Genomic DNA, 22,413 nt, shown 5'->3' with positions numbered 1-22,413 from the left:
AAGGTACTTTCAGATGTCCTCTTTGATTTCTTCTTTGACCCATTGGTGTTTTAGTAGCATGTTTAGTCTCCACATGTTTGTATTTTTCCCATTTTTCTTCTTGTAATTGATTTCTAGTTTCATATCATTGTGATTGGAAAAAATGCTTGATATACTTTCTGTCCTCTTAAATTTGTTAAGAGTGTTTTGTGGCTTAGCATGTGATCTATCCTGGAGAATGTTCCATGTGCACTTGAAAAGAATGTGTATTGTGTTGGTTTTGATGGAATGTACTATAGGTATCTATTAAGTCCAGTTGGTCTAATGTGTCATTTAATACCACTTTTTGTTGATTTTATGTCTAGATGATCTGCCCATTGATGTAAGTGGGGTGTTAAAGTCCCCTACTGTTATTGTATTACTGTCAATTTCTCCCTTTATGTCTGTTAATATTTGCTTTTTGTATTTAGGTGCTCATATATTGGGTACATATATGTTAACGAATGTTATATCCTTTTTTTTTTTTTTTTTTTTTGGCTGTGCCATGTGGCTTGCGTGATTGTAGTTGCCTGATCAGGGATTGAACCTGCGCCATTGGCAGTGAAAGTCCTAACCACTGGACTGCCAGGGAATTCCCACATATCTTCTTCTTGTATTGATTCCTTTATTATTGTGTAATGTCGGTCTTTGTCTTTCGTTATAGACATCGTTTTAAAGTCTACTTTGTCTGATATGAGTATAGCTGCCTCAGCTTTCTTGTCATCTCCACTTGCTTGAAATATCTTTTTCCATCCCCTCATTTTCAGTCTGTGTGTGTCTTTAGCTCTGAAGTGAGTCTCTTATAGGCAGCATATAGATGGATCTTGTTTTTATATTCAATTAGCCACCTTTTGTCTTTCGATTGGAGCATTTAGTCCATTGACATTTAAAGTGATTATTGATAAGTACATACTTTTTTGCCATTTTGTTACTTGTTTTTTGTAGTTCTTCTTTGTTCTATTCTTCTGTTCATTTCTTTCTTTGTGGTTTGATGATTTTCTTTAGTAGTATTCTTGTGTTCCTTTCTCTCTAGTAGTTGTATATCTATTATAGGTTATTGATTTGTGGTTATCATGGGGTTCATATATGTTGACCTGTAACTATATCTACTTGTTTTAAACTGATAATCATTTAAGTTCAAAATACATTCTAAACGATTTATATTTTTCATTCATCTCCCCCACATTTTGTTTTTGATTTCATATTTTACATCCATGTTTCTCCCTTAACTGTTTACTGTAGTTACAGTTGATTTTACAATTTTTGTCTTTTAATCTTTGTGCTAGCTTATTTAAGTGGTTGATCCTCAGCCTTTACTATATATTTGCCTTTACTAGTGGGGTTTTTCCTTTCCTATATATATATTTTTAAATTTATTTATTTTTGGCTGCATTGGGTCTTTGTTGCTGCACACAGGCTTTCTCTAGTTGTGGCGAGTGGGGACTACTCTTTGTTGCAGTGCCCGGGCTTCTCATTGCTGTAACTTCTCTTGTTGTGGAGCACAGGCTCTAGGCATGTGGGCTTCAGTAGTTGTAGCACATGGGCTCAGTAGTTGTGGTTCATGGGCTCCAGAGCGCAGGCTCAGTAATTGTGGCACACGGGCTTAGTTGCTCCGCGGCATGTGGGATCTTCCTGGACCAGGGCTCGAACCCGTGTCCCCTGCATTGGCAGGTGGATTCTTAACCACTGCACCACCAGGGAAGTCCCCTTTCCTATAAATGTTTACTTTTTATTGTAGCCTATTCTTTTCCACTTAGAGAAGACTCTTTAACATTTCTTTTAGGGCCTGTTTAGTATCGATGAACTCTTAGTTTTTTTGCGTCTGAGAAGTTCTTTAGCTTTCCATCAATTCTGAATGATAACCTTGTTGGTTAAAGTGTATTAGGTTGTAGGTTTTTCCCCTTTAACACTGTAAATATATCATGCCACTCCCTTCTGGCATGCAAAGTTTCTGCAGAAAAATCTGCTGATTGCCTTATAGGGGTTCCTGTATATATGACTCTTTGTTTTTCTCTTGCTGCCTTTAGAATTCTCTTTATCCTTCATTTTTGCCATTTTAATTATAACATTTCTTGGTGTGGGTCTCTTTGGGTTCATCTTGGGACTCTCTGAACTTCCTATACCTGGATATCTGCTTCCTTCTTCAGGTTCAGGAATTTTTCAGCCATAATTTCATCAGATACCTTTTCAATCCTTTTTTCTGTCTCTTCTCCTGGAACCCCTATAATGTGAATGTTGATATGCTTGATATTGTTTCAGAGGTCTCTAAAACTGTTCTCGTTTTTTAAAAAAATCTGTTTTTATCTTTGCTGTTCTGATTGGGTGATTTCTATTATTCTACCTTCCAGTTCACTTGTGCATTCCTTTCTATCAGCTAGTCTGCTGTTAATTCCTCCTAGTGTGTTTCTCATTTCAGTTATTGTATTTTTCATTACTGACTGGTTCTTTTGTACATTTTCTAGTTCCTTTTTAAATTCTCACTGTGTTTATCTGTTCTTTTCCCTAATTTAGTTACCATTCTTATTACTGATGCTTAGAACTGGTAAATTACTTATTTCTCTTTCATTAGTTTTTTTTTTTTAGGGGATTTCTCTGGTTCTTTCATGTGAGACAGACTCTTCTGTCTTCTCATTTTACTTAACTTTTTGTGTTTCTGTGAAATTAGGTGAAACAAGTTACCTGTCCCAATCTTGAAGGGGTGTCCTTGCGTGAGAGCGTTCCTATACAATCTGTGTGTGCCCAGTGGCTTTGGTGCGAGAGCTGGATCTGACGTGAGCATGAGTCACACCTTCCCCCAGGGTGTGCTCACAGCTCTCACCTTAGTGGGAGGTGGGGCTGGAGATGGAGGGGTTAGAGCTAGAGCCAGGTATGAGCCAGAGCTTCTTCTATGCTCAATAGCCAACACCACCCTGTTGGGAGCAGGGGTGTGTCTCAAGTTGCTGGAGCAAAAGCCGAGGGTCGGGTCCAAGCCTGTTCTGTTTCTTTTAAGTATATGCTCTCCTCCCTCCCAGGACTGGCACCTTTGCCACCCTTGCCCAGTCTGCTGCCTCTGCATCTCCAGCAATAGCCACCCTCAGATGCAGTGTCAGGTCTGTTGCCCAAGTGTGCACTCTCCTTAGCAATGGCAGCCTTCACCCTAGTGGGGAGCTGCACCAGAGTTATAGGGACTGGAGTGGGTGCTTGCTGGGGCGGTCGCAGGAAACCAGCCAGTGCCCCGGGTGGTTTCAGTCTGCTTCCTTTACTTCCTTTACTTTGTTTCCGGTAGTGTGCGTGCTGTTCACGAGTGGAGCCCTCCTGTAAGTCCCACTGGTTTTCAAAGCAGCCAAGGGGACTCGTCTTCCTGGTGTTGGACTCCAGATCTGGGGTGCCCAATATGTGGTTTGAACCCCTCATTTCCCAGTGCGGATCTGTGAGCCCATGATTATCCCCCTCTTCTGTGTCCCCTCCTCTCGGCTTAGGCCCCAACATAATTTCTTCTCCTCTCTTCCTGCCCTACACCTTGTGGATCTTTCTTTATAGCCTTGGTTGTAGAAGAGTTTTTCTGCCCATCTCCCTCTTGTTTTTAGTAAGAATTGCTCCACATGGAGATGTGTTTTTTTTAAAGAATATTTATTTATTTATTTGGCTGTACCAGGTCTTAATTGCCTAGTGTGGGATCTTCGATTGTGGCATGTGGGATCTTATAGTTGCAGCAAGTGAACTCTTGGTTGCAGCAGGTGGTATCTAGTTCCCTGACCAGGGATTGAACCCGGGCCCCCTGCGTTGGGAGCTCAGAGTCTTAGCCACTGGACCACCAGGGAAGTCCCATAGACGTATTTTTGATGTGTTCTTGGGGATGTGAGCTCATTGTCCTCCTACTCTGCCATCTTTTTTCTACTCTGCCATCTTGATCTCTTCCCTCTCTTCCAGCTTATTCTTTTTCAAGATTGTGTTGTGTATTATGTGGGTCTCTTGAGTTTCCATATGTTAGGATCAGTTTCTCAATTTCTACAAAGAAGCCAGCTGGGATTCTGATAGGAATTGTTTTGAATCTATGGATAAATTTGGACAGTATTGTCATCTTAACAATGTTTTGTCTTCTGATCTGTGAACAACGAATGTCTTTCCATTTATTTAAAGTTTTAATTTCTTCTAACAATGTTTTGTAGTTTTCATAGTATAAGTTTTGTTCTTATTTTGTTAAATTCATTCCTAAGTATTTTATTCTTTTTCATGTGATTGTAGATGGAATTGTTTTCTTAATTTTATTTTTGGTTTGTTCATTTTTACTATGTAGAAATACCACTGATTTTTTTTTAAAGTAAAAAAAGTTTTCTTCTAGTTTTTTTGAGATATCATTGGTATACAGCACTGTATAAGTTTAATGTGGACAGCATAATGATTTGACTTACATACATCATGAAATGATTATCACAGAAAGTTTAGTGAACATCCATCATCTCCTTTAGATACAAAATTAAAGAAATAGAAAAAAATTTTTTCTTGTAAAAAAAAATTTTTTTTTCTTGTGATGAAAATTCTTAGGATTTTCATCTTAACAATTTTTATATATAATGTACAACAGTGTTAATTATATTTATCAAGTTGTACATTACATCCCTAGTACTTATTTATCTTATAACTGGAAGTTTGTACCTTTGACTGCCTTCATCTAGTACCCGCGACCCCTGCCTCTGGTAACCACAAATACGATCCCTTTTCCTGGTCTGCTTGATCCTGACAGGCTCCACTGTGCAAATGTTCATGAGTCCTTTTCTCAGAAATCCAAAGATGATCCTAACTAACAGCATCGACTTTGCACCATCCTTCTCACATCCCTCCCGAACAGTAATGTTGGTTATTTCAGTCTCTTGCCAGTGATTTCTGATGTCCCAGCAAATGGCATTGTCCCCAGCAGTGCTGAAAAGATACTCCCGAGGGCCCAGCCGTGATACATACAACTAACGCAGACTTGCTTGCACTCTGCTGGGTAGACCTTGAACAGGAGTGATGCCTCCAGGCAGGTGGTATGCTGTCCATCCAGCTCAGGCCAAGGCTTCAAGGGAGCGAGGATGCCTTCAGATGGTAAAGAAGGAAGAAGAGGATGAAAGCTACACTTCAGTGCCAGCTGCCAGACCACAGACACTCAATCGTCCTGGCCAGGAGCTGTTCCGCCAGCTCTTCAGACAGCTTCGCTACCATGAGTCTTCTGGGCCTCTAGAGACTCTGAGCCGGCTCCGGGAGCTCTGCCGCTGGTGGCTGAGGCCAGATGTTCTTTCAAAGGCCCAGATTCTGGAGCTGCTGGTCCTGGAGCAGTTCCTGAGCATCCTGCCAGGGGAGCTTCGGACCTGGGTGCAGCTGCATGACCCTGAGAGTGGTGAAGACGTTGTGGCCTTGCTGGAAGAGCTACAGAGGGACTTCTATGGGACACCATGGAGGGTGAGTGTGAGCAAGCGTGCAGTGCCCAGTGAACTCTGCCTGCTCGTGAGCCTGCTTGTGGGAGGGGGGGGTGGGCCTCTGAACCTTCAACACGGAGGAATTCAGGGGAAGTCTTCCCTTCTCATTCCCATGGCACCTGAGCAGCTAAGAACTTGACCCTAAGCAAAGGACCATTTAGCAGGCAGCCCTTCCCTCTTTCCCAGAGGAATATAAGCTCTAGGAAGAAGAGGGTCTGCAAGTATCCATAAACAGTAATGAGGTTTTGGATACATTGACTTAACAGTGCATAAAGTACATCTCCACATACCTAACTTGACTTGTACTAACCTGTAAAGTGGGGGTGGTATCTCTTGCTCATACACGGGGAAATTAGTGTCAGGATCCTTGGCTTCTAAGTACATCTTGAGACCTAGAAGAGCAGTCTACACAAACCGTGTTACTTCTTTCTCAGTAAACTTTTCAGGATTTGTTCTTTGCGGGGGAGATGGGGAAGAAGAGTGGTGAAGGGCAGCCCAGGGCTAGGAAATTGGAAGATCACAATTTTAGACTGCATTCCACAACCTCTGTGTTCTTGCCAACATTGTGGTACCTTCAGAGCCTCAGTTTTTGAAAACAAAATGGAAGACTGATCTAACGATGAGAATTTGTTCGTTACATATTTGAGTGCCTACCATGTGCCCAGCCCTGGGCTTGGTGCTAGGAAACAGAGCTGACAGTCCCACTGCAGGCAGTAGAGCAGTGGGTCAGTTAAAGTGCACTCTGCATGCCCCTCTGCCCCACTCAGGCCAGCCTCTCAATACTTCTCCGTACCTTTGAGGTTTTTTTTTTTTAAAGAGTATTTATCATTTTTGTAGGCTTTTAAAATTTTTTATAAAGTATGTGTAATTCTACATGTATGATTCATGCATAAATGAAAGTTACTTTTAAGATTTCTGAAACATATTTGACATACTTCTCCCCTAAATTTAATATAAAAATTAGATCAATCAATTAAAACATTGAACATTGTCTACCAGCAATAAATGATAACAAATATTTAACAAGAAAACCTTTTGCCCAACATTGGGTACTATTTTTTAAAATCTAAAAGAACATTTATAATTTTTACCAAAACCATGAGTTGTTCAAAATGACCTAAAGATAACTTTTAAAGCAAATAAGGTACATAGTAGATACAAAATTGTGGCTTGGGTATATTCAAGTCATTCGAGAGCTAGGTGTGTGGTTTAAAAATCCATGAAAACATTGCCAAACGAGCGGAAAGGGCCTACCTGGTTGAAAGCTAGTTAGAAATTAGAAAACAAAAAACAGAGCCTGGAAAAAAGCCTACCAGATTCCAAAAAATGAACAGAAATGCTCAAGATGCATATAAATTATAGTTTATCAAAATTACCAAAATTTGAGAAACAGGGGCCTGAGAAAGTTTGTCCTTAAACTCATTTGTCTATGCTTCCATATTGTTATTGTTTCTTTATTCTCCCTTTGGTAGGATTTGGGAGGAACAGGAGATAAATTGCTGTGATCACTTTACCTTCTTCAGTCTATAGCTCAGTATTAGGTACTTAATGGCCTCAGGCTAAGATTCGTCCATATCAGTGTAGAGAATGTCTTGGCCACAGGGCCAGAAAAACCTGAAGTTCACTGGCTGTAGCTTCCTATACTCACTTTTGCATCAGGGATAGCCTTGCCTCCAGAGACCAGGACTGTTTGAAGTCCCAGCACAGAGACCACCTTTCTCCAGGTCTCTGCTTGGATGGGTACCTCCCTGTTTTTGCACCTGAGACTTTTTCTTCTGTGATTCCATAGCCGACCCTCACAGTTAGCATTGTCTCTCTAGTGGTGTTGCTATTTTAGTCAGGTTTATAGTCTGGGAGCCTTCCTGCCTCTTCGAGGTCACTTTTCATATCATTACCTAGAGCAGTGCCCGAAACTTGATAGATGTTATCTGACTGCATCTCTGCTGTGAACCATTATCAGTTTAACTCTCAGGGATAAATTTCTTATTTCTAAGTTCCTGGCCAGGGGTGGGGACTGAGGGCTAGTGGGGAGGTATCCTGCAGCACCCGAGGCCTGACAGCAGTGCTGTCACTGACTTGCCACTTGCTTTCCTATGTCAGGCAGGAATCTGGTTTCACCTGTCTCACCATGGCCCGCATTAGAGCCCAGGGAGGTGGAGGGGTGAGGGGATCCTCCCTGGGCTTTCTATTCCTCCTTTTCCCTCTACCTGTAGGTAATAAAGGACCTAGCTCACCGCTCCCTGGGCCTCTACCTTTTAGAGATTGGCCATGTGGCCTGTTCTGTGAGTTTGCTTTCTGATTCCCACGAGGATCCTCTCACAACATTTTCTTCTTGCCAGGACCCAGCCCTTGCCCAGAGCCCAGATGTGCATTGGATGGGCACAGGAGCCCTGCAAGCCGCACAGATATGGCCCCCTGCTTCACCTCTCAGGAGCGGCTCGGCTCTGGGGGACCACCTGCAGCCTCCCTATGAAATAGGAGTGCGTGACTTCCTGGCTGGGCAACCCGGTACTTGCCGCCTGGCTCTAAGACCCCAGCCTATGCCACACTTCCCAAATTTCCTATAACGTTGTCTTTTCACCCTCTGTCCTCTCAGGAGAATCCCTTCTGTCCTGGCCTTGAGCTCTGTGTCCTTTCTATCCTGTGACCCATGTCTACCTACCTTCTCCTTCCATTGTACCCCCCACTTCCTGACCCCAGCAGACACCGGGGAAATGTGAAATGGGTGTTTAAAACAGTCCATACCTGCCTGTGGGCCCGGGAGTCCTCCACGTGGGGGGAAGAGTGGGCTTCTCAGTGGGATACCAGAGCTGTGCTGCCCTCTCTCATGACTCTTTCTTCTTCAGATCCTCCTGCTGCACAGGTTTCTGCCCTTTCCCAGAGAGAGGGATGTTCAGGAGACCTGGTGACAGTCCAGCCTCAGGTGAGCCACAGAACCTTCGGTCCTTCCTGATGTCCCACTGTTGCTGCCTCATGGGGTAGCTGTAGCTCCCCCCTGTCCTGTGTCTTTCTGTCCAGTGACCTCACATCCCGAGACGCATGTCCCAGAGACCAGATTATCCCCCAGGAGCCCAGAGCTCTTCTGCTGGGTGATGATCTTCTCTTTCCCCTTTATCAGATCCATCCTGTACTCACTCAGAGCCAGCCTCATTCCCCTGCCCCCTCCTAAAAGCTGGGAGTTGTGGACTGGCTCTAAGGCATAGGACCATGTTTTTTCAGGAGGCTGTGACTTTCAAGGATGTGGAGGTGACCTTTTCCCAGGATGAGTGGGGATGGCTGGACGCTTCTCAGAGGAACCTATACAGGGATGTGATGCTAGAGAATTATGGGAACGTGACTTCTTTGGGTAAGGCATTGATATCCCCATGCTTCTACCTACCTCTACTTCTGCCTTCTTAGTTTTCATTATGGTGCATAGAAAGGGGCCTGACCTGGGTTTAGGTCCTGTCTCTCTTAACTACTAACCAAATCACTTAATCTTAATGCCTGTTAATATAAAGATTAAAAGTCATATGTGTCAAGTTCCTAGTCCATTTAGGCATCCAAAAAAAAGTTGGCTGATTTAACTAGTTGACTTGTCATGTGGCTCTGGAGAATGCTAGCGATCCTTTTGTCTGTGGTTTCTCTCAGCCTCTCTTGTCTCTGCTCAGAGCTGTCAGAAATTCCTGTCTAGGCCTCCTGTCCTCCACCTGCCTCCCTGGCTTTCCCTCCTCCCTACCAGGAGCTCAGGCCTGAGAGGGTCCTGGAGAGTAGTTCTGTATGATTCATCTACCTTCCATTCACATCCCATTTTCTTCTCTTCTGCAGTGGGGCCATTCACCAAACCTGCTCTGATCTCCTGGTTGGAGGCAAGGGAGCCGTGGGGCTTGAATGTCCAAGGAGCTCATCCTAAGGGGAGTCCAAGTGCTGCCCCTGCAGGTGAGTTCCAGAGAACTGACCAGGTCTTGCTCCTCCCGCATCTACTCTCCTCTTTCTTAAGGTCTTTTATACTAAGAAAATCATGGGGAACTTACTCCATTGTTTACTGGAAGGAAGATCCTTAGCAGTGTTGCTAAGAAGTACTGGGTGCCTGGGCTTCTCCCCTCCAGACCGGCCTATTAGACATTGGTTTCTGGTCCTGCCCCTTCCCCAGCAGCCCTCTCAGTAACAGCTCTTGCCCACTGAGGGCTTCACTGTCCTTGTCAGTTCACTGATGCTCCTCCTCAGCCCTGTGCTGCTTTCCCCTTACCGCTCCTAGGAACCCTCATCCCACTCCTGCTGCTCCTCTTTGCTTGGTCCTTCCCCCGTGGTAGGCTTGACCTCTAGCCCTTGCAGCCAGTCCTCCTAGGAGCCCCACCTCTCAGCTCTTGGAGACCTTCCTGTCATGCTCTGTGTCATGATTCCTCTCCCCTCTCTTGCTGTTTAACACCTGCTTCTCAACCCTTTTTGTTTTTCACTGGATGTGTACAGCTAGCTGCTGTACCCGTCTTGCTTCTCCTCTCCCTTTCCTGTCGTCTGGAATACTATTCCATATTTTGCCTTATCCGTGACTATTTTGTAAAGGTATTGGCAGTCAGGCAAAAGCCTCACCACCTAAGTTCATGACATTTTTTGGTTCCTTGGTGCTTTCTGCAGTTCCAAGTATGGGAAAAGAGAACATTCTCTTTCCCTTTTTGTTTTTTTTTTTTTGGCCACACCTAGTGGCTTCTGGGATCTCAGTTCCCTGAACAGGGATTGAACCCAGGCCACGGCAGTGAAAGCCCAGAATCCTAACCACTAGGCCACCAGGGAACTCCCAAGAGTACATTCTCTTCTGTTTTATTTGTGTCAGGAAATGAGCTCCATGTGAAAACAGACAAGTTCATCTTAAAACATGAACCTTTGGAAGAAGCTATGCCATCAGGATGTCATGGTGCAGCAAATGTTTCTGAGGGAACAGGGCTCAGAGAATCTTTTGCACAGAAGAGCAGGTTAAAGGAGCAATGTGGAAACCCCATACAAGTGACAGTTAAGAAAGAAGAGACCAATTCCAGCTACGGGACAGGAAAAGACTGTGAAGAATCGGGAAGAAGTAATAGTCTTCATCTAAAACATATTACATGTTTGAGAGGACCCAGAAAAAAGCAGTCCCTTAAACATGGCTATGGCAAACACTTCAGAGGGAGTTCATACCACTGTGATTACAAGGAATATGGGAAAGGGCTCAGACGCGTGATTGGCGGGTTTAGCCTACATCAGAGAATTCACGCTGGACTGAAAGGGAAGGCAAAGGATGCGCATGGGAAGGACTTCAGCCTTAGTTCTCATCACCAACACGGGCAGAATCTTCACATGGTGGGGACATTGTATACGTGCAGTGACTGTGGGAAGACCTTCAGTCATAGCTCCCATCTTGCATGTCATCAGCGACTTCACACTCAAGAGAAGCCGTTTAAATGTAGGGCCTGTGGGAAAGCCTTCAGGTGGAGCTCGAACCGTGTGCGACATGAGAAAATTCACACTGGATTGAAACCTTATAAATGCAGTTTATGTGACAAAGCTTTCCGACGCATGTCTGCCTACCGCCTGCACCAGGAAATGCATGCTAAGCAGAAATTTCTTGAATCTTATCAGCAAGAGGAGGCTCTCTCTTGTGGCTCAGGGTTTGATCATCATTTGAGAGACCAAAATGGGGAGAAACTCTTTGACTGTAGCCAGTGTAGGAAATTCTTCCACTGTAAGTCATATATTCTTGAACATCAAAGGATTCACACCCAGGAGAAACCCTATAAATGCATCAAATGTAGGAAAACATTTAGGTGGAGGTCAAACTTCACTCGTCACATGAGACTGCACCAGGAAGAGGAGGTCTGTGATCCAGACAAATGTAGAGAAGACTTTAGGCAGACCTCCAACTACAGTCAGCCCCAGAGTGCCCCCACTGTGGAGAAAGCTCTTCTGTGTCAGCAGTGTGGGAAGACCTTTAATCAAAAGAAAGCTCTCATTGATCATCAGAGAATTCACACAGGCGAGAAACCATACCAGTGCAGCGAATGTGCAGAAGAGTTTCCTCATAAGTCGGCCTTTATCGTTCACAAGAGGCAGCATGCCGTCGAAATAAAGCCTGAGGACGTGCCATCGTTTAGTCAGGACAGAGCATTCCAAGTTCCTCAGAGCAGTCACACCACAGAGGAACCCTACAAATGCAGCCAGTGTGGCAAAGCCTTCCGTAATCACTCATTCCTCCTTATCCATCAGAGAGTTCATACCAGAGAGAAGCCTTATAAGTGCAGGGAGTGCGGGAAGTCTTTCAGATGGAGTTCTAACCTCTCCCGACATCAGAGGGTTCACTCTTTGGGGAAACCGTATGAGTACCACGAAAGTGAAGATGCTCCAAATCTGCAGTCACAAATACTCACTGGTGCAAAACCTTTTTGGTGCCAAGAATGTGGGAAAAGCTTTACACGTAAAAGAAGTCTTTTAGATCATAAGGGAATACACAGTGGAGAGAAACGCTATAAATGTAATCTGTGTGGGAAATCTTACGACAGAAATTATCGCCTTGTTAATCATCAGAGAAACCACACGAAAGAGAGACCATTTAAATGTCAGTGGTGTGGGAAAGATTTCATTGGAAGACATACTCTCTGTATTCATCAGAGAAAACACACCAGAGTGGCCCAGTCTGAATGCAGTGTGGCTGGGTTGTCTTCTCGCCAGGATACAGGGGTGAGTTTACAGGAATTAAAACCAAGTGAGGAGAAGAAGCCTCTTGAAGATGGTGAGAAAACTTGTGATCAGAACTCCGGACTCACTGGGCTCCAGGATATACCCACTGGGGGAAAGTGCCACAAATGTACCACGTGTGGGAAAACTTTTAGCAAGAGCTCACAACTCATTAGCCACAAGAGATTTCATACTCGAGAGAGGCCCTTCAAATGCAAAGAGTGTGGGAAGACCTTCAGGTGGTCTTCAAATTTGGCTCGGCATATGAAAAACCATACCAGAGATTAGCTTGGGGTCTGACAGTGTGGGGAGGGGGTCCTGGCTACCCTGCTAGAGAACCCCTGATTGTAGGCAGTGTGGGGCAGACCTTCATAGAGGGCCCCGCCCTTTCTATTTTGGAAGCTAGTGGCAGAGAATCCTGAGGATTCAAAAATGCAGGGCAGGCACCCCCATCCTCCTGCTGGAAAATGAAATGCTGGGGAAGAGCAGCAACGTGTTCCAGAAGGAGGCTTGGACCCCTAGGAGTGGTCTTTGCACAATGGCCTGGAGCTCCCCCAGCCAGATCTCCTTCTATAACTCTAAAGGGAGAGACCACTGCCCTTCTTGGTTCAACAAAATGTCCGTGGCATGATGGGCTGTGGCTGCTGGGAAGGGGCCAGTTGGATCCTAAGTTTCCCTTTTGAGTTTGGCTTGTGATGGTGCCTAGTCTGTTTGACCTTAAAAGCACCAGCAGCAGTAAGAACTAGTCTCTTCTGATGCCTCCAGGGGAGTTCTGGCTGCGGCTTCAGTCTTCACAGCTGACTTTGGATATTTGCCATGGGCGTAGAGTTGTCTCAGCTGCGAGTGGAGAACAGGGTACTGGGCTTGATCACCTGGAGAATGAAGCTCGACCAGTGCCCCATCGCCATCTCCGTCCCACAGGCCTGTATGGGCAGCAGCGGTTCATCTGCTAAACAGAAATGTGCTGAGCATCTCTCACGTGCCAGGCACTGTCGTGTGTGCCAGAGACCCAGCAGTGAGTGGAACAAAAAAGTCTGCCATCTTGGATCTTTACAGACAATAAACAAATGAGATATATATAGTATTTTGGATGACGATATGTGTTGTGGACAAAATGAATCAGAGTAGAGTGAGAGGGAATGCTGGATTGGGAGGTAGGTTGAGATTTTAAATGGGCTGGTCAGAGAGGGCCTCAACTGAGAAGGTGAGATTTGAATAAAGACCCAAAGGAGATCATGGAGGAAGCCCTGTAGGTCCCTAGATGCTACATAGGACCCTTCACAGGAGGTAGGGTCTTGTCTGGTCTCCTAGGGAATGGCACGTAGGCCCCTGAGCCAGAGTGGAGTGAGCCAGCTGGAAGTGAGGAACCCAGAAAGGTGGAGGGCCAAGGCGCATGAGCGTCGTGGGTCCTCACTGGGGCTTGGCTACCTCAAAGGGAGGTAGGGGGCTTTTGGACAGTTTTGAGTTGAGGATTATTGTGGTCTGAATCTGAACCCTTATAGAATGTAATTCAGATTCAGAGTCGCATGTGTTGAGGGCCCGGGGTCATGGCAAGGGCCTTGGAGTCATCAGATCTGCATTCCAGGCTTGGTTTGTCTTTTCTTGGCAGGATGATCTTGAGTAAGTCACTGAGCATCAGCATCTATTTCCTGGTGTGTGAAATTAGAGTAGCTGGCTCTGCTACCTGGCTGTTGGGATTGGTGAAAAGAAGGCTTGGTTCACTAAGATTCTGGGTTAGGGGTCTGATCTCTAGACCAGAGCCTTCACAGAGCTGCAGCTCCCGTGTCAGTTGATGCTACAAGCACAGAAATACCCCTTTACTGTCCAAATTTTTCATCCTCCCACTCCTTGTGTGCCACCTGGTACCTCATAGAGTTCCTGCCCCAATAGGGGTGTTTCTACTGCCATTTTTATAAATTGATATATATTTATTTTTAAACATTCAAATCAAATTTTTAAAAATGTAAATGGAGTAAAAATCAACAAAAACCTCTCTGTATTGAGGTAAGCCTTGACTATTTGGGGATAGTGCTGGTACAGTCTGTTCAGTAACCTGAGTTTTAAAATAATTTTAATTATATAAGTAGTCTGTGATAATTATAGAAATATTAGTAAATACAGATCAGCTGAAAGAAAAAGTCTGACTACTTGGAGCTAGCTACTAAACATTTTGGTGTCATCAGTGTTGGGTTTAACTTCATTGCCCTTGCCTGAATGCCCCTGGGCGGACCTGCCTTGTGCTGTCTCCCTTCACCTTCACGCAGAGTGCCACACTCCTGTCCAAGCTGGCCCAGGTCCTTACTCTTTTAAGTCCCAGCCTTCCCTGACCTGTGTGCCTCTAAGCCCTCTCCCCAGGTCCCACCTCTCCTAATGCCTGTATGTTGCTCTGTTAGGTGTTGTCTGGGTTTCCAAAAGTTATTCCCACTACTGCAGCCGGACCAAGTACTTTGGAAGCCAGGTTTGGGTGCTTATTTATCCTTCGGCTGGGCAGAGTAGATTTTGCACAAAGTTGACTCTTTTAAGGAATATAGAACTGGATTTATTATTTCAGCTAAGTCAGGATTGGAAGTTTTTGAAGGGGTCTGTGAGTGAAATGTTTAGTCGACTAGAGACCACCCACAAGCACGCCTGCTACTTGGGAGCCCAACCATGGGTGGTTCCGAGTCATAGGGCGCTCAGACAGTTTCTGACTGCCCCAGCTATCAGTGCTCACCTCACACCCCATCCTGGCCTGGAGAACATACCCCTTATTCCAGCCCTGCCCCGCCTTCTCTCCGCTTCCTAGGAAGAACTGAAGTTAGGGCCGGCGGGAGCCAGATGGGCTGGGACTCCATGGAGAGGAGTGGGTATCAGGGGGTCTTTCAGGCAGGTGTTCAGTGTGGTCGGTCTCACCCTTGCTGACAGAGACTGTCAGCCCAGACAGAGGCATGTGCAGAGAAGAAAGCGCAGGAAATGTAAATCGATATGGACCATCTTACACTCATAAAGTTGGCAAATTTTTAAAAGCCATTGTGTGGGTAAGTGTATGGCACATGGGAACTCACTGCCATGGGTGTGCCAAGCAGTTTGCAACATCTTGTAAAATTGTGTGTACTCTACCACTTAGAATTCTACTCTTGGATAAACCCTAGAATAACTCCATGTGAAGAAGGAAATGTGCATATGACTGTTCATTGCAGCACTGTGTAGATAGTAAGACTGGGAGAAGCCTAAATTTCCATCAACAGAAGAACGGGTAAATACATGGGTTGTTTGGTACTTTGGGAAGTGAACATGAAAGAGCTAGAGTTACATCTGTCAACACAGATGAATCAAAAATGATGCTGAGAAAGTTGCAGAAGCTATGAATACCATTTATGTAAAGTTAAACATACTGTGTATCTGTGGGCGCATTATTTAAACTTACTTGTGTTTCACTTTTTCTGTAAAATGAGATAGTAGTGCCAACCTCACAGGGTGATGGGGGGAGGGGGACAGTTAATGAATTAATGCATGTAAAGTGCTTAGAATAGTGGCTGGCATGTAAACCTTGTTGGCATATAGTAAAGTGTTACTCTTTTATACAATAATATATTTCCTATGGATTCAAATTATATGAAGGGTGTAAAATCATGTGTTAGAATGAGGTGTGAAAGCCATGCTCTGCTTTCCCAGAGCAGGAGTTGCTGATGGAATCACAGAGGGTACGTGGAGACTTCAGTTGTGTTTTATTTCTTTTAAGAAGTTGATGTAGATGGGTCAGCATGTTGATTTAATGGGATAAGTGGTGGGTTCTTTTTTAACTGTTTAAAACATCTCAAAATAAAAATATTTTTGAGCATGGGCTCTGCCATTTTATGATTTTATAGAAATCCTGGCTCTGCCATTTATGTGATGTTTCTTAGAGCGAGCCACTCCATCTCTCAAGGCTTCAGGTTCTCACCTGCAAAAATCGGGAGCAACACAGATGGCTTTTAGTAAAGGAGTGGTTAAACAGGTCTGATACATCCATGATAGAGAACTGGGCAGCAGTTAAAAAGAATGGGAATGTTCTCCATGTATTGACACATGATCCCCGAGGCCTGCAGTTTATAGGAAATTATAAGCTCCATTTCCTTTCATTCCTCCTTGCCTGAAAATAACAAGTGATGCCAGAAGCTGTAGCCTTATAAGTTTAATGAAGAAGTGGGAGCCTGTGAATGGAAGATGCCGAGTCATCCATTCCACTTTTTTAGGTTTACATACCAACTACCCCACCTTTTATGTTAATGCTAACCCAGCTAAGAAGAGCAAAGAGGTTTTGTGTCAGCAGGTTCTAGTCAGGAGCCAGAAACCATATTAGTTAATTTAACAAAAAACTTGTAAAGAATTGTTCGCTAGATCTGTCTAAGTAACTGTAAAGGCAAAAAGAGAAGGCTAGGGTATCATGGAGGAAGTAACTGTGAGAAGGAGCTACCACCCAGGACTGGAGGAGCTGTGATAGCATCTGGCCTCATTTTGGATGTTTGACCACTGACAGCTTTCAAGCCCTGTCCCCATTTTGCCTCGCATCTGGGCAAGCTGATAAGAAATCCCAAGCACACCCTCTCAGCTCTGAAGGGGAAGTTTATGCAAATCCTGGCCTTTTTTTGTTGCACTGGAATCCTCACCCCTAACCACAATAAAAACCAGAGCCACTCAGCCCTCCTTTATCAAGGCAAACCACCTGGCTTTGGTACCTGTCCTGCTGTCTCCACAGAGCCTCATAATACCAATAATAAACTTTTTCATAACCTCTTGATGTGTGTGTGGTCATTATAGTTTCAACATCTGAACCAGTTTGGGGTGGTGGTATCATAGTGATCCCGCCTCCACAGGGCAAGATACAAAGCAGAAACAAGGAGAAACGGTTAGAATCGTTAAAAGATTAGACATCGGAAGAGAGCCCCTGTGGAACTGAGCTCAGACCTATGAGCAGGAGAGCACTGCTGGGCTGGTGCTAGTGTCTGAGCTCGGGGGAAGGGCCCCATGTAGGCAAAACCTGCAAGCTGGACTCTGCTGCTACTAGAAGGAATTGCCACTGCTGGGGTGAAGAAGCATTGGGAACAGGAAGCAATGCCCACAAAACCCAGGAAGGAACAAGCCCCCTCTTCCTCCTTGTATTAGGATTCTCCAGAGAATCAATCAATAGAAAAAATATATAGGAAGAGAGAAAGAGAGAACAAGGAATTGGCTCATATGATTATAGAGGCTGGCAAGTCCAAAATCTGCAGTGGGCCAGCAGGTTGGAGACCCAGGAGAGCCCATGTTCCAGTTCCACCCAAAGGCTTTTTGCTGTAGAACCTTTAAGAGCTGATGTTGCAGGTGAAGTCAGACGGCAAGTCTGCTGGAGAATTCTTTCTTGCCTGGGTTGGCCAGTCTTTCTGTTCTATTCTGGCTGATTAGAAGAGGCCTGCCCTCATTATGGAGAGTAATCTATTTCATTCACAGTCCACCAGTTTAAATGTTAATCTCATCCAAAAAACACCCTCACAGGAATACCCAGAGTAACATCTGACCAGATGTCAGTGGCTCAGACAAGTTGACACACAAAATTAACCATTACGCTCCAACACTGCAGCTTTCCTCTTGCATTCCTTGATTGCAGAACCTAAGGGAACCAGCGAGCAAAGCAGAGATGTGGATTGCAGAACTCAACCCCGTCATCACAAAACATCTATAGGAGGGCAGGTTTGAAGCAGAGAGACAATAAGCTAAATAAACGGTGCAGCTTTCCTGAATTATTGTAATTTTAAAATTCCTAGGATATTTGACTTAAAATTTTGAGACCAGTAATATTTGTTGAGGAAATCATGTGGTGACTGGTGACTTAAAGGTATAAATTATGTCATAAGCAGTTGATTTTACTCACTGACCTTGTAATAACTAGCTGTTCACTGTGACCTTACTCCTCTTGCTGTAATGAACTCAAAGCCGCAAGAAGAGTCTCTCAAAATTAAGAACACAGTTAAAGGTATTCCACTTTATAAACATTATTTTACAACGTTTCAATAAATTAATAAATTTAATAAAGCAAATTTGTGACTTTAACAAAACACAGCAGAATGCAAATTTACCTCAAGTGGAGCGGTGACTTGGATAAACTCCCAGCAGAGCACAGGGGAAACCAGACAGCGAAGTCCTGTAGCCCTGAATTTGAAAAGAATCTTCCAATTAAAAAGACAAGGATGGCTCCATTTAAATCCATGGTTGAGCTGTCTTTGTTGCCCAAATGACCTGGGAGCACATCAGTTCGTGCCTTTCACAATTAAATCTGTATAAGTTAGGTAAGGCAAGGAGAATGTATGCATCTAGTTCTACTGGTTAAGATTCATAGGCTATTAATGTGGTTTCAACAGATGGGTTACTATTTGTGTGAATCAAAGAATCTGATGAATATACTGGGTAGAGGTAGAAAAAAAATTGTCTAAGTATGGATGTTTTCCCTCTGCAACTTTAGGTTTGAATGAGAGTAGAAAACAGACTGCCTGCCCTCAGATACATCATTGTGGTTTACTTAAAATGACTGTGGAAGATTCTCCCTTGGTGAGAAAGAGTCCAAGGAGTCATTATGTACATAAACCAATACTAAATATTGAAGTCAGCAACCCAAGAGAAGTATACTTTTAGACTAGTGCAAAAATTTCCACATACTAGTACACATGAATCTTATTCATATAGAAATATAAAGTAGTTGGGAAAATCCACAAGTTTTCCTTCTTTTTGGGCCATTTACAATTAAAATAATTATGTACATTTAAGGTTCTATCATCATATCCACAACTGAGAAGCTCATTCTACCAAGGTGCAGTCTGATGTGAACATAAGCAGAAACTTTTATATGTTAAAAAAGAGAAACAAGTAGCCGTTATACATAAGAAGAAAGTGTGGTTGGAGTCCTAAGAGCAAGCATGGTGGCTACAATGTCATCAGAAGGAGCTATGTTAGGTAAGTAGAAAGTCTCACTACTATGATTTTAATTGTATGAGGTGGATTGAAGAAGGTTCCAATTGGTAAGCCTTGGCCACTAGTACTAGAGTAATCCAATGTCCAATAACAGGTGGTGTTTTCCTGTCCTCAAATGTGTCATTCACACGCTATGAAGCTTCAACTGTAGGATGACTTTTAACTTACCATTGGTCACATTAGTTGGAGCTGGCAATCATTCATTCATGGGAATCATTTTTTTTTTTTGGCCACATGTGGCTTGTGGGACCTTAGTTCCCTGACCAGGGATCGAACCTGGGCCCTCGGCAATGAAAGTGCAGAGTCCTAACTACTGGACTACCAGGGAATTCTTGGGAATCTTTTTTTTTTTAATTGAGGCAACATTGGTTTATAACACTATATAAGGTTCGTGTGTACAACACTATAATTCTGTATATACTGCATTGTGCTCACCACCAAAAGTCTAGTTTCTATCCATCACCATACAGTTGACCCCCTTTACCCTTTTTGCCCTTCTCCCCAGCCCCCTTACCCTCTGATAACCTCCAACCTGTTCTTTGTGTCTATGTGTTTATTTTTGTTTGGTTTGGTTTTATTTTTGTTTTTTTATATTCCACATATGACTGAAGTCATACAGTAGTTTATTTTTCTCCATCTGACTTATTTCCCTTAGTATAATACCCTTAAGGTCCATTCATGGTGTTGCAAATGGCAAGATTTCATCTTTTTATGGCTGAGTAGTATTCCATTGTATATATATATACATCTTTATTCTTCTGTTGATGGGCACATAGGTTGTTTTCATATCGTAAATACTGCTGCAATGAACATAGGGTGCATATATCTTTTCAAATTCATGTTTTCATATTCTTTGGATACTCAGAATAGCTGGATCATATGGTAGTTCTATTAATGTACTGAGGAATCTCCGTATTGTTTTCCACAGTAGCTGCACCAACTTAACTTTCCCATCAACAGTGTATGAGGGTTCCTTCTCCACATTCTCTCCAACACTTGCTTTTTCTTTTCTTTTTTATAATAGCCATTCTAATGGGCATGAGGTGATAGCTCATTGTGTTTGATTTGCATTTCCCTGATAGTGATATTGAACATCTTTTCATGTGCCTGTTGGCCATCTGTATGTCTTTGGAAAAATGTCTATTCAGAGCCTCTGCCCATTTTTCTTTTTTCTTTTGGCTACCCTGTGCAGCTTATGGGATCTCAGTTCCCTGACCAGGGATTAACCCCGGCCATGGCAGTGAAAGCACTGAATCCTAACTACTAGACCACCAGGGAATTCCCCTACCCATTTTTCAATAGGGTTTTCTTTTCTTTTTTTGGGGGGGGGTTATTGTTGAGTTGTATGATTTCCTTACATATTGATATTTTGGATATTAACCCCTTACTGGGTATATGATTTGCACATATCTTCTTCTATTCGGTAGGTTGTCTTTTTGTTTACTGTGCAGAAGCTTTTTAGTTTGATGTAGTCCTATTTGTTTATTTTTGCTTTTTTTCCCCTTTCCTGAGAAGACATATCCGAAAAGATACTAAGGCCAATGTCAAAGAGCATGCTGCCTATGGTTTTGTGGTTTCAGGTCTTACATTCAAATATGTAATCCTTTTTGAGTTAATTTTTGTGTATAGTGTAAGATAGTAGTCTGGTCTCATTATTTTGCATGTGGCTGTCCAGTTTTCCCAATACCATTTATTGAAAAGACTTTCCCTTTTCCATTATATGTTCTTGGCTTCTTTGTCATAAATTGGTTGTCCATATATGTGTGGGTTTATTTCTGGGCTCTCAATTCTGTTCCATTGATCTGTGTGTCCGTTTTTCTGCCAATACCATGCTGTTTTGACTACTAGCTTTGTAGTATAATTTGACACCAGGGAGTGTGAAACCTCCATCTTTGTTCTTTTGGCTCAGGATTGCTTTGGCTAGCTAGGATATTTTGTGGTTTCATACAAATTTTAGGATTTTTTGTTCTATTTCTGTGAAAAACATCATTGGGATTTTGATAGGGATTGAATTGAATCTGTAGACTGCTTTAGGTAATATGAACATTTTAACAATGTTAATTCTTCCAATCCATGAGCATGGAATATCTTTCCATTTCTTTGTGTCTTCTTCAATTTCTTTCAACAGTATCTTATAGTTTTCGGTGTATAGGTCTTTTTACTCCTTGGTTAAATTTATTCCTAGGTATTTTATTCTTTTTGTTGTGATTGTAAATGGGATTGTTTTCTTAATGTCTCTTTCTGCTAGTTCACTGTTAGTGTAAAGAAATGCAACAGATTTTTGTATGTTGATTTTGTACCCTGCAACTTTACTATATTTATTTATTATTTTTAATAGTTTTTTTGTGTGGAGTCTTTAGGATTTTCTATATATAAAATCATGTTAGGCTTCCCTGGTGGTGCAGCGGTTAAGAATCTGCCTGCCAGGGCTTCCCTGGTGGCGCAGTGGTTCAGAGTCCGCCTGCCGATGTAGGGGACATGGGTTCGTGCCCCAGTCCGGGAAGATCCCACATGCTGCGGAGCGGCTGGGCCCGTGAGCCATGGCCACTGAGCCTGTGCGTCCAGAGCCTGTGCTCCGCAATGGGAGAGGCCACAACAGTGAGAGGCCCGCATACGGCAAAAAAAAAAAGAATCCGCCTGCCAATGCAGGGGACACAGGTTTGAGCCCTGGCCCCGGGAAGATCCCACATGCTGCGTAGCAACTAAGCCCGTGCGCCACAACTACTGAGCCTGTGCTCTAGAGCCTGTGATCCACAACTGCTGAAGCCCGTGTGCCTAGAGCCCGTGCCCTGCAACAGGAGAAGCCACTGCAATGAGAAACCTGCGCACCACATTGAAGAGTAGCCCCTGCTCACTGCAACTAGAGAAAGCCCGCACCCAGCAACAAAGACCCAACTCAGCCAAAAATAAATAAATAAATAAATAAAATTTAAAAATCATGTCATCCGCAAAAAATAAAAGTTTATTTCTTTTTTTTGCCACACTGCATGGCTTGTGGGATCTTAGCTCCCTGACTAGGGATTGAACCCGGGGCCATGGCAGTGAAAGTGCCGAGTCCTAACCACTGGACTGCCAGGGAATGCCCAAAAGTTTACTTCTTCCTTTCCAATTTGGGTGCCTTTTATTTCTTTTTCTTGCCTAATTTCTCTGGCTAGGACTTCCAATGCCAATGTTGAATAAGAGTGGTGAGAGTGGGCCCTTGTCTTGTTCCTGATCTTAGCGGGAGAACTTTCAGTTTTTCACCATTGAGTATGATGTTAGCTGTGGGTTCATCATATATGGCCTTTATTATGTTGAGATATTTTCCTTCTGT

At 43.5% G+C, this 22,413-nt stretch overlaps 1 protein-coding gene and 1 non-coding gene across 3 annotated transcripts; one reads left to right on the top strand and one right to left on the bottom strand.

Annotated features, from left to right (window-relative positions):
• The first annotated feature begins 5,007 nt into the window (after positions 1-5,007).
• ZNF445 (zinc finger protein 445) lies at positions 5,008-12,425 on the top strand. Of its 2 annotated transcripts, none has more exons than XM_065886165.1 (6): positions 5,008-5,436; positions 7,793-7,961; positions 8,300-8,358; positions 8,673-8,799; positions 9,261-9,371; positions 10,264-12,425. In XM_065886165.1, the coding sequence occupies exons 1-6, from the start codon at positions 5,008-5,010 to the stop codon at positions 12,423-12,425; spliced, it is 3,057 nt and encodes a 1,018-aa protein (XP_065742237.1). The 2 variants fall into 2 exon arrangements, with proteins under 2 accessions (XP_065742237.1, XP_065742236.1); XM_065886164.1 differs by having other exon boundaries at positions 8,300-8,376.
• A 6,930-nt stretch (positions 12,426-19,355) lies between these two features.
• TRNAE-UUC (transfer RNA glutamic acid (anticodon UUC)) lies at positions 19,356-19,428 on the bottom strand. The gene has a single exon. It is a non-coding gene; the product is annotated as a tRNA-Glu (tRNA).
• Between the last annotated feature and the right edge of the window lie 2,985 nt (positions 19,429-22,413).

This window comes from Phocoena phocoena, chromosome 10 (genome assembly GCF_963924675.1).
Source record: "Phocoena phocoena chromosome 10, mPhoPho1.1, whole genome shotgun sequence".
NCBI lineage: Eukaryota > Metazoa > Chordata > Mammalia > Artiodactyla > Phocoenidae > Phocoena > Phocoena phocoena.
Note: the sequence above shows the minus strand (reverse complement) of the source record. Positions and strands in the feature narration are given on the sequence as shown.

Coding starts and splice junctions, on each gene's coding strand:
- ZNF445 (XM_065886164.1), top strand. CDS start 5,008: ATGCCTCCAGGCAGGTGGTATGCTGTCCATCCAGCTCAGGCCAAGGCT. Junction 7,962..8,299: donor CTTCCTGGCTGGGCAACCCG/GTACTTGCCGCC, acceptor TTTCTTCTTCAG/ATCCTCCTGCTGCACAGGTT. Junction 9,372..10,263: donor TCCAAGTGCTGCCCCTGCAG/GTGAGTTCCAGA, acceptor TATTTGTGTCAG/GAAATGAGCTCCATGTGAAA.